At 41.3% G+C, this 12,516-nt stretch overlaps 1 protein-coding gene across 4 annotated transcripts in view; it reads left to right on the top strand.

The window, feature by feature from the left end:
• Nucleotides 1-12,516, top strand: part of pccb (propionyl-CoA carboxylase subunit beta) — a 94,408-nt gene that overhangs the window by 50,333 nt on the left and 31,559 nt on the right. For all 4 annotated transcript variants that reach the window (XM_072255634.1, XM_072255633.1, XM_072255631.1 and 1 more), the window contains exon 7: nt 4,356-4,464. In XM_072255634.1, the coding sequence (XP_072111735.1) occupies nt 4,356-4,464 (109 nt within the window). The remainder of the gene's footprint in view (nt 1-4,355; nt 4,465-12,516) is intronic.

Here is a 12,516-nt window from a genome sequence, read left to right as displayed (position 1 = left end):
CCAGTGTTTCTTAAATTCAATACCTAACAGCAAATAAGAGTAGGGGGACCCCCTCATCCCAGTTTTTTTCATTTTCTACACAATATGTTTTAATCATGGTCTTAAGAGTGGAATTGAACCGTTCCAAGTCTCCCTCAGACTCTGGGTGATATACAGATGACACAATGTGCTTAGCTCCCAGCTCAGAAACTATTTGCTGGAATGTTCTCGAAGTAAAGTTACTACCCTGGTCAAATTGAATTTCTTTGGGCAGACCTACCAGTGTGAAAAACTTACTGAGCGCTTTTACCACAGTCTTGGCCTGGATGTTTCCAAGAGGCACAGCTTCAAGGAACCTAGACGCAGCACACATAATTGTTAACAAGTATTGATGACCAGCTGCAGCCTTTGGCAGTGGGCCTACACAATCCACTATGACTTGGGAAAATGGTTCACCAAAAACAAGTATCGGTTTAAGTGGTGCTACTTGAATAAACTGATTAGGTTTCCCCTCAACCTGGCAGGTATGGCAAGTCCTGCAAAAATTCACAACATCCTTTCTTAAATTAGGCCAGTAGAATTCCTTCATAATCCTGTTCACTGTCTTTCTCACTCCAAAATGTCCACCTAAAGGCATACTATCAGCCATGTTTAAAAACTCAGCCCTGTAAACTTCCAGAACCACTACCTGGTGTTCAATAGCCCAATCCTCACTTGCAGGCACAGTTGCTGGTTTCTACTTCATCATTGACACCCCATCCTTTAGATAATATCCCACTCTCTCTGAACCTCCTCTTCTGTGAGAGCTGCCTCCTTTAAAGCCACCATTTCCGAATCTCGATTCTGTTCCTCTATAAATTCCTTCCTCGATAAGGACAAACCTTTCTCATCAACCTTACTCTCCAAATCCTGTTGTAACATGGAAGGTAGAGAAGTCTGTGACAAATCATCATGATTTAAACCCCTGGTTTTGCTATCATGGACCTCAGCAGACTTTCTGTGTGGATCATTAGCAGCAGCTTTGCTCGTTAGCTGAACTGCTGAATAAACATCACCTCGAATAGGTGTCAACCTCCCCCCAATGTTTACTAAACTCAGCACTATCACCAGACTTACAAAAACCATGTGTATATTGTGAAAAATGCCAAACAATCCATTTATTTTATTCCTACAACCGTTATCTCATATTGTCTCCATAGTAATCGCTTTAAGCGGCCTATCAAAACCAAAACAATCCCTCTTCACCACATCACAATCGTGAAAAGCAACCTCACAACCTTGAAGGTGTTTACATCCAAATTTTAAAACAAAAATTCAACAGAGTGGCACATACTTCTTCAGCAGACCCTTGTCCTGCAAGCAGGGTCAAAGGTCACAAAACCAATCCAACCTTCTCAACTACTTTATTCAAAAGTCCAGAAACAACACTTGCCTCAATAGCTTCAATAACATTCACCTCACCAATTTTAATCCCATCACTAACTTTTAGAACACTGTCTAATACAAGTCACTGAGAATCCTCAGTTTCCACTGGTACCAAGATTAACCCCTTATTCACTGAACCAAGACCATCTGACACAAAAGGAATGCATTCCTTTTCAACCAAGTCATACACCTCAGACCGTAACTGAGCTTCAACACAAGGTTCAGTACCCTGTGAATCCACAGATAGTTCAACAACCTGAACACAGGCAATCGGGACAGCTGCCTCTTCTGGGCTTTCATCACTTCCCCAGTTTCAAATTCAAGGTCACCCCGAACGTCCCAGCTATTCTCTGGGAAACTCATCTGGAGTAAACTCATCCTCGTGGGTTAAAACAATCTCTTATGCTGTCTTAGCAGACCCCTGCAGGGTAGCAGCATCCTCTTCATCTTGGTATGCCCTTATGTCATCGGGAACACAACTTTTTAATTCTTCAATCAACACAAGCTCTTTCGAGCTGTATAAATCATCAGGGTCCAACACTGGACCTCCCAGCTGCCACATCTCCCTCTCAAACTCTCTGTCTTTCTGCCTGTTCTCTCTGTCTGCCTCTCTATGCTCATGGACCCTCTGCTTTTCTGCTTCATCAGCCTCAGTAAGTACTTTGCCTTCAGCAAACATTTCCAACACCACCTCCTCAAATGTTCCTTTGGATACATAATGCTGTGCTATTAACATCTGCATCTGAGCCCTCTTCATTCTAGTAGTCACCTTAACTTTTAACTTATGAGCAATTCCCAACAACTCATCCCTCTTAGCATCATCCAACGCCTCGGGTTGGTTCTGCCACAAACTTATTAACCTCAAACTCCATTTCTGCTGATATTCCACACAACCAAATCAAAAGGGATTTTCCCCAATCACTTCAAATAAGCCCCCAACCAATTTGTTCAAATCCCGGATGAGCCCCCAATTTTGTTACGTACCCTGTGACAGGTTAAAGAACCAGCAGAAATGGAAAACACTTTGGAGTCTGGTATTGCTATTAACTAATGGTATTTATTAGCAACTACGCGATACAGTAATAAAATTCAGATATATCAAACAGGTTCGCAATGATTTTATATAAACCTAGCTTCTTCAAGCCTCGGGGTAAATGGACACAGTCTTACAGTGATGAGTAAGGTTTAGTTCAGTTCTTGGTATTGAATTGAGTAGTGATGGAGCGAGAGAGGTGTTTAGTTCTTCAGGTGAGCTTATGCCATCAATCTTCCCGTTGTCCTCTGAAACTTCCAAGTTAGCCAAACTTTACCAACCTAAGAGCACCGTCTTCAAGTGATAGTCTACCACCCCAGTCAAGGGTTAGACACACGAGTAGACTCCACAAGTTTGCTCTTTCACGCACTAATAATCACAGATCGATCCTCAGTCCCACACTCATGGGCACCTAAAAAGGGTAGTGGTAACTTCACCACACCTTAGTGTGTCTGCATGTCCCCTGTGAAGCAAGCAATTATGCTGGTTTAAATACTGTTGTGCTGAACACCAGTTGTCTATCAGGTAGCTCCTCCCTTCTCTCTCTGTGTAGGATCTCAAAAGCGGACAGTATCCTTGCAGAAATTCGAAACAAACTCTGAGCAGTCTTCGTCTCTCCCCCCTCCCCTCCTCTCTAAAAGCATAGTTCATAAGGGATCATTCAGGATCCCATCACAGTATGCTGTTAGTTTAGGCAGATTGTGTTTGTCTATTATTGTGACTTAGATGAAGATCAGACCTCATTTTGTGAGTAATTAATGCAGAAAATCAGGTAATTGCAAAGGGTTCACAAACTTTTGCTTGCAACTGTAGTCACTAACTGACATGGCAATGAACTTAATAAAGCAATTAAGTAAAGATTGGAGGGGAGGAGGGAACTCTTGATTTGATTGCGTTGGATCCCAACATTTTAATTGCAGCAGTTCACCTCCTCTTGCAGCTCTGCACCCATTGTAGATGGTCTTAGTCTAACCTTTCTCGACTTTAGCAAAATAATGGTTTGTATTTCTGATACTTGTACATTTTCCTTTCTTTGTTTTGTAGATTGGGTTGATGATACATTTGTAGATTGACATTCTTCTTGCCAAGACCTTACCTTCAAGCTTTTCTGAAAGATCAGATCCTACCTAGTCAGATGGGCTGAGTATAGCTTCACCTTAAGTCAATGCTTTTGGGACTACTACCCTTAAAGGGACTGGATGGCCTAAAGTCACTGTTTCTTAATCTAGAAGTTGCCATAGATCCTCAGCATGACAGACTGTGAAAATGTCACAGAGCCTTCTTCCTCCTTTGGCCAGTTGGTCACAGAACTTCCCCAAGCATCTTCTGGAAGGAGAAATGAAGTTCCTTGTCTTGCACCAAGGTGTAGGCTGGAATGGAGGATCATCTTAGAAGTGTGTTCTTGGTCCTTCACCTCATTAACATGAAACCCTATACCAACTGCAATTAGAGAAATTCTTGCATAATTTTCTGTACTTGTTACCTTTCTTTCTGTCTCTGTGCCACTGTCTCATGAATTCAAAGGTAACATTTTGGGAATTGGGTATTTTGTGAAAAACAACAGAAAATTTATTTCCTTTTGAATTATGGCTTAGAATTTGATTTGGAGTAAAAACAGAATCTGGGTTCTTTTTCCTGGCTCCAATCTATTAATGAAGTTGTCCACCCAGCTCTTTATTTTTAAACACCTTTCTTCATGCTTTGTGGTTTAGTCACACTGAGTTCTTGGTTTTTAGAAGTACTTTGTATTGTCAAGTGAGTATACGGCTTTAAAAGAAAGTGAAATATCTGATATTAGGTAGAAAATTCTGTTTGTACCAGGTCTTTTTCTTAAACAAAAACATACACGTACAGAATTTATGCTGCTCATTTCTTTATCAGAATTGACTCCCATTAGAGCAGTGTTGTGGTTTTGCAGGGCACCTCTTACTTATTCATTACTGGCCCAGATGTGGTAAAATCTGTTACAAACGAAGATGTGACTCAGGAAGACCTTGGTGGTGCAAAAACCCACACTGCAGTTTCAGGTGAGATGATTTTTAGAAAGTAGAATGTGTATTGAATGATCAATATTTTGCATTTGAAATGTGCTGGTTGAATTTGTTTAATTTCTGCATTGGGATTGTTACTTATTTACTCCTTTGAGTATTGATCATTTTAAAGGAAATTTGTGTTTCAAGAATCTGTTCAAATTTTACTTCAATTGAATTTATATGCTGATTATGAGTTAGTGCATTGTTATTCATTTTAGGAATTAACTGCTGTGGCACAAAATAACTTACTCTAGAATTTGCAAGAGGAAGATGTAACTCTGTTTCAATTATGTTCTATCACTTACAAACGGTATTTTCAGGAAGGGGGTAAATTCAACTACTGATGACTGAGTTCAGAGTGGGGTTCTTGAATTCTAGGATTGAGGATGAAATATTTATAAAGATGTCAAATAGAACACAGAAAAGTACAGCACAGTACAGGCCCTTTGGCCCACATTGTTGTGCCGACCCTCAAACCTTGCCTCCCATATAACCTCCCACCTTAAATTCCTCCATATACCTGTCTAGTAGTCTCTTAAATTTCACTAGTGTATCTGCCGCCACCACTGACTCAGGCAGTGCATTCCACGCACCAACCACTCTCTGAGTAAAAAACCTTCCTCTAATATCCCCCTTGAACTTCCCATCCCTTACCTTAAAGCCATGTCCCCTTGTACTGAGCAGTGGTGCCCTGGGAAGAGGCGCTGGCTATCCACTCTTATCTATTCCTCTTAATATCTTGTATACCTCTATCATGTCTCCTCTCATCCTCCTTCTCTCCAAAGAGTGAAGCCTTAGCTCCCTTAATCTCTGATCATAATCCATACTCCCTAAACCAGGCAGCATCCTGGTAAATCTCCTCTGTACCCTTTCCAATGCTTCCACATCCTTCCTATAGTGAGGCGACCAGAACTGGACACAGTACTCCAAGTGTGGCCTAACCAGAGTATTATAGAGCTACATCATTACCTCACGACTCTTAAACTCTATCCCTCGACTTATGAAAGCCAGCACCCCATAAGCTTTCTTAACTACCCTATCTACCTGCGAGGCATGTACCCCCAGATCCCTCTGCTCCTCCACACTACCAAGTATCCTGCCATTTACTTTGTACTCTGCCTTGGAGTTTGTCCTTCCAAAGTGTACCACCTCACACTTCTCTGGGTTGAACTCCATCTGCCACTTTTCAGCCCACTTCTGCATCCTATCAATGTCTCTCTGCAATCTTTGACAATCCTGTACACTATCTACAACACCACCAACCTTTGTGTCGTCTGCAAACTTGCCAACACACCCTTCTACCCCCACATCCAGGTCGTTAATAAAAATCACGAAAAGTAGAGGTCCCAGAACCGATCCTTGTGGGACACCACTAGTCACAACCCTCCAGTCCGAATGTACTCCCTCCACCATGACCTTCTGCCTTCTGACTTTCTGAATAAGCCTACCATGTGGAACCTTGTCAAATATTTGGTGTGTTTGCACAATACTGCATATCAATGTTTTCTACTCTAATTTTCTAATGTAAAAATGCAATTTTCTTTTGGAACTTGGGGAGTGAATTAAAAGGTATGTGACTTATTTGTAGGGTGCTGTATAAGGGGTTTTTCAATCATACCCAATAACAGTATCCATTAATCATGTTAGAAAACATTTCAGTAAGGGAAAGCAGGCTGTTCTCTTCAGTCCATGTCATACTGTCATATAGAACATTATAGCACAGTACAGGCCCTTGGGCTCACGATATTGTGTCAGCCTTTTGTCCTGCTCTAAGATCATTCAAAACCTTTCCCTCCAACATTGCCCTCCACTTTTCTATCATCCCTTCTGCCTGAGTTTTCTAAATGTCCCTAATATATCTGCCTCAACCACCATCCTTAGCATTGAGTTCCACTCACTCACTCAACACTTTTTTTTAAAAAAAAGCTTACCTAGGTATACTTTCCTCCCATCACCTTAAAATTATTCTCCCTTGTATTAGCCATTTCCGCCCTGGGAAAATGTCTCTCGCTATTCACTTGATCTATTTTTCTCATCATTTTGTATACCTCTAGCAAGTTGTCTGTCATCATTTTTCATTCCAGAGAGAAAAACCCTGGCTCACTCAACCTATCCTCACAAGATACACCCTCTAATCCAGGCAGCATCTTGGTAAATCTCTACACCCTCTCTAAAGATTTCACATTCTTCCTATTGTATAATGATGCAACCAGGACTGAACACAATATTCACAACATGCTGGAGGAACTCAGCAGGTCGGGCAGCATCCATGGAAACTATGAGTCGACGTTTCGGGCCGGAACCCTTCGTCAGGACTGAAGAGGGAAGGGGCAGAGGCCCTATAAAGAAGGTGGAGGAGGGTGAGAAGGAGAAGGCTGGTAGGCCTTTTTCAACTGGACCTACCAGCCTTCTCCTTCCCACCCTCCCCCACCTTCTTTATAGGGCCTCTGCCCCTTCCCTCTTCAGTCCTGACGAAGGGTTCCGGCACGAAACGTCGACTCATAGTTTCCATGGATGCTGCCCGACCTGCTGAGTTCCTCCAGCATGTTGTGAGTATTGCTTTGATCCCAGCATCTGCAGATTATTTTGTGTTTACTGAACACAATATTCCAGGTTCTGAGTACGGTTATTATCAAAGTACATGTATGTCACCATATACAACCCTGAGATTCATTTTCTTGCAGGCATATTCAATAACTCCAATAACCATAATAGAATCAATGAAAGACCACGCCCAACAGAGTAGACAGTGTGTGCAAATACAAAAGAAAAAAAAGAAAAAAATTAAATAAATAAGCAATAAGTATCAAGAACATGAGATGAAGAGTCCTAGAAAGTGAGCCCATAGGTTGTGGAAACAGTTCAGTGATGGGGCATGTAGGTTGAGTGAAATTATCTCTTTGGTTCAAGAACTTGATGGTTGAGGGGTAATAGCTGTTCCTGAACCTGGTGATGAGTCCTGAGGTGCCTGTGCCTTCTGCTGGTGGCAGCAGCAAGAAGAGAGCATGACCTGAATTGCAGGGGTCCTGATGATAGATGTTGCTTTCCTGCGACAGTGCTCCATGTCGATATGTTCAATGGTGGGGAGAGCTTTACCTATGATGGATTTGGCCATCTCCACTACTTTTTGTGGGATTTTCTGTTCAAGGGCATTCCTTATGGTTTTTGAACTCAGTCCCCTGACTAATGAAGGCCAACACACCATTGTCTTCTTATTAACCCTTTTCACCTTGCATGGCAACTTTGAGAGATCTATGGACCGGGGACTCCAAAATCCCTCTGTCCCTCCCTGCACATTGCTTAGAATCCTGTCGTGACCCTATGTTTTGCCTTCAAATTTGACCTTGCAAAGTGAATCACTTCATATTTTTCCAGGTTGAACTCCATCTGCCAGTTCTCAGCCCAGTTCTGCATCCTTTCAATAACTTACAACATCTTTTTACACTATCCACAAGTCCACCAACCTTCATGTCATCTACAAAATTATTAACCCACTCTTCCACTTCCTCATCCAAGTCATTTATAATTATCTCAAAAAGCAGGGGACTCAGGACAGATCTGTGCAGAACACCACTGGTCACTGACCTCCAGGCAGAATATGCTCCATTTTGAATGACCCTCTGCCTTCTAATGGCATGTAAGTACTGTATCCATACAGCCAAGTTTTCCTGGTTCCCATGCCTCCTGACTTTTAAATCAGCCTACCTTGGAGATCCTTATCAAATGCCTTACTAAAATCCATATGCACCACATCCACTGCTTTGTCAATGTGCTCTGTCACGTCCTCAGGGAATTCATTCAAGCTTGTGAGGCATGAACTGCCACTCACAAAGCCATGTGGACTGTTCCTAATCAGACTATGATTCCTCAAGTGCTCATAAATCCTGTCCAAGAATCTTCTCCAATAATTTGCCCACCACTAAAGTAAGACTCATTAGTCTATAATTCCTGGGGTTATCCCTACTGCTTTTCTTGAACAAAGGAGTAACATTTGCCACCCTCCAATCATCTGTTACTACTTCTGCATTCATTGGGGATGCTATGATCATTGCCAACAGTTCTTTCCTTGTTTCTTGTGGTATCCTGTCTGGCCCCAGGGTCTTATCTATCCTAATGTTTTTCAGAAGTTTCAATACATCCACTTAATGTTGATATGTTACAACCTATGAGCCTCTTTTATGTTGTTCTCACAAATGTTAAAGCCCCTCTCATTGGTGAATACTGAAGAAAAGTGTTAATTATGTACTCTCACCTACATCGTCCAACTCTAGACACATTTTTTCTCTTCTATCCCTGATTGGTCCTACCCTCATTCTAGTCGTCCTACTGTTTTTCACATGCGTGTAGAAAACCTTAAGAGTTTTCCTTAATACTACTCGCAAAAGCCTACTCATGCCCCTTTGTAGCTCTAAGTCCATTCTTCAGCTCTTTCCTCACTACGTTGTAACTCTCTAAGCCTTTCTTAATCTTTTTGCCGTGGAGGAACCCTTGAAATAATTTTCAGATCTCAGGGAATCCATGCATAAAAATTATCATATCTACAGCTCATGGTATATTAGCATGATCAGCAAGTTGTAGGTATAATAATCCAAAAATAATTGTTAATGCTCTTTTGAGTAGAGAATGAATTCTAGCCAACCTTTCTTGACTTTATTAAGAAAAGCTTTACTCTGTTTTGAGATTCTATTAGCCGCTTAAAATAATTAGCACTTTTACATGTCACGTGGCTGTGATTTGTAGTTAAGTGTCTTTTCAATTTTGCTGGAGCCATTGCTGCATTTGTAAGTTGTTTGCCACAGACTAGGCACAATGGAATAGGACAACTTGGATCACCAGTCCATGTAAAACCCATTGATAAGTAGCTTTCATTGTAAAGGTGGAGTTTTTTGTGTCTGTTGTTGCACTGATGCATTGAAATGACTCAGAAGAAATAAACACGGTCTACTATGCACTGCCATACTAGGATGGGAGGATTAACGAGATTGCTAATGGGGGTGCTTGATTACTACCCACCACTGCACACGTTAGCATCGTGTGATGCACGAAGTTCAAGAAACCATGTTTCATTTTTCATCACAATCTCTTGCAGAACCCTAGGGTTCCATTGAACCCCATGTAAGAATCCCTCCTATAGAGCCTTGTCTTGATCCTTGCTTCCTTAACCTTAAGTAAGCTTCTTGCTTCCACTTGACTAGATGTTCTACATCTCTTGTCAACCATTGTTCCTTCAGTCTACTGTCCTTTCCCTGCCTAAATGAGACAAACCTATTGATAACCCCCATGCAAGTACTCCCTAAACAACCTCCTCATTTCCGTTGTGCATTCCACACAGTACATCTGCTCCAGTTTATGCTCCCACATTCTTTCCTAATAGCATAATTCCCCCACCTCTAATTAAATACTTTCCCATACTTTCTGCTCCAATCCCTTTCCAAGGCAATGGTAAGACAGGGAGTTGTGTTAATTGTCTCTGAAATGCTCACTCATCAAAATATCTGACACTTAATCTGATTCGTTACCTAGCACCAGATGCCCTCTCCTCTAGTCGGTCTGTCTATGTATTGTATCAGAAATTCTTCCTGGACACATTCCACCCTTGTTGCAGGAATTCTTGACCTAATGTCTTGGTGAAAAGGCAGATGTAAAAAAAATATGGGTAGAAATCTGGAAAATTGCTTTCTAACTCTCAAAGTTGGTGAAACTTTTCAGGATTGCTTTTAAATATCAATGTGTAGTGGCAAAAGTAAAAACGAAATGAGAGAAGCAAAAATATGGTACTGGTAAGCTAACATCAAAGAAAGCCTAAACACCATTTGTAAATATCTAGAGAGTGAAACGGTAAAATTTAATTATAAATCCAAAGGATTAATGTTTGTGGAGGTAGAAAGATAGGGTATTGTTATTAATGTATAATTCTGTCACCACAAAGAACCGTGAGTAATCCAGATATTGTAGATTAGGAGTTACAAAAAATGGTGCAGGTAATAAACAGTGAAAAATAATGTTAGACACACGAGCTTCTTTCTCTGTTTTCTTAATAACAGACCCAACTCGTTCTCCTTTATCACCACTCTCCTCCACCTGCAAGAACTGGTACTCTTTCAGCTCCTTCCATTTCCTCCAGATCAAAGTTGTGGCAACAGGTACTTGTATAAGTGCCAGCTATGCCTACCTTTTGTTGGCTATGATGAACAATCCATGTTCTAAACCTACACCAAACAGTCCCAATCCCCCACTGATTTCCCCTTCACGCATTTATCCCAGTGACTATGCTAAGTGTTAGACCTCCTTCAACACTACCTCCCCTCACTACTATTCAGGCTCTCAACAGACTTTCCAGGGAAGGCAGAATTTTACTGCTCTGGGTTGTTGATTGTAGCCACTGCTCCCATTGTGGCCTCCTCCAGATCAGTGAGATCTGACACAGATTGAGGGATCACTTTATTAAGCACCTTTGCTCTGTCTGTGATAACAAACAGCACCTCCTAGTATCCAACCATTTTAATTCCATTTCCTGTTCCCACACTGATGGGAAGTGGAATTGAAGCCAGACATAAATTGGAGGAGCAATACCTTGTACATGAAATGCTGTCACAGGAAAGCAGCATCCATCATCAGGAACATGTCTCCCTCTGCCCCTGCCCTCTCAGGACATGATCTCTTCTTGCTGAAGGTACAAGAGCCACAAGACTTACATCACCAGGTCAGAAACAGTTATTACCCCTCAACCATCAGGCTCTTGAACCAAAGGAGGTAACTTCACTCAACTTCACTTGCCCCATTACTGAACTGTTCCCACAATGTATGTACCCACTTTTAGGGACTCTTCATCTCATGTTCTTGATATTTATTGCTTATTTATTGGGTTTTTTTGTATATGCACATTGTTGCTTTCTGTACTCTGGTTGAATGCCCTAGTTAGGTAGTCTTTCATTGATTCTGTTCTGGTTATTATTCTATAAATTTATTGAGTATGTCCACAAGAAAATGAATCTTAGGGGGTAAATGGTGACATATGTACCTTGATAATTAAAATTTATTTTAAACTTTATTTTTTCTTCATAGTCTCCAATTTGACAGTATCAACATTGATTTATCTAACTTCTAGTAACAACTCTTGTCTGTCCCCACCCTCTCCTTATCTTTCCCCTCCACAATCTGCCCATCACCTACCTTCCTCCCTGTTTTCTACCCCCTTCCTTTTATTTCATAGTCTACTGTCCTCTCCTATCAGATTCCTTCTTCAGTGTTTTGCCTCTTCCACCCATAACCTCTCAGTTTCTCTTAATCATTCCTTTTTCTCCCCCTCACCTGCATTCACCTATCACCTGCCAACTCGTGCTCCTCCTCCTCCCAGCTTTTTATACTGGGTATTCCCTGCTTTCTTTCCTGGTGTCAATCCAAAACTTCGACTGTTCATTACCCTCCATAGATGCTGCCTGACCTGAGATTCTTCCGCATTTTGTATTAGTTGCGAGAAATAATATTAAGCAATTCAGCATCTTTAAAAGTAGATAAAGCAATAAGATCAGATGAAATGTTAATGGAAAGCAAGGAAAGAAAATGGCTAAGACTCTGACCATCTTTTTGCAGTCTAGTCTGGCTAGGGCACTGGATGTCTGTTATTGTTTTGCTTTTCAAAAAAAAGTGAAAGCAAGCAAGTATGGCAGCATAGTGGTTAGCATAACAGTATCACAGTGCCGGCAACCTGGATTCAATTCCCACCACTGTCTATAAGGAGTTTGTATGTTTTCCCCATGACCACTTGTGTTTACACTGGATGCTCCAGTTTCCTCCCATGTACCAAAGACTTGCAGGTTGGTAGGTTAATTTGTCACATTGGTATAATTGGGTGACACAAGCTCGTTGGGCTGGAAGGGCTGTATCTCTAAATAAAATAAAATTACAAAATCAGCCAACTTAATCTCAGTAATGGGCACTTATTGGGAGAAAAACTGAGGGGAAAGTATAAAGCAGATACACACTTGTAATTATCTTTCCCAATGCCTACACTTACATCAGCAAAGAAGATAGTAAAGGGTAAAG

This window comes from Mobula birostris, chromosome 4, assembly GCF_030028105.1.
Source record: "Mobula birostris isolate sMobBir1 chromosome 4, sMobBir1.hap1, whole genome shotgun sequence".
In the NCBI taxonomy this organism is placed as follows: domain Eukaryota; kingdom Metazoa; phylum Chordata; class Chondrichthyes; order Myliobatiformes; family Myliobatidae; genus Mobula; species Mobula birostris.
This window is presented reverse-complemented; position numbering and strand designations above follow the sequence as displayed.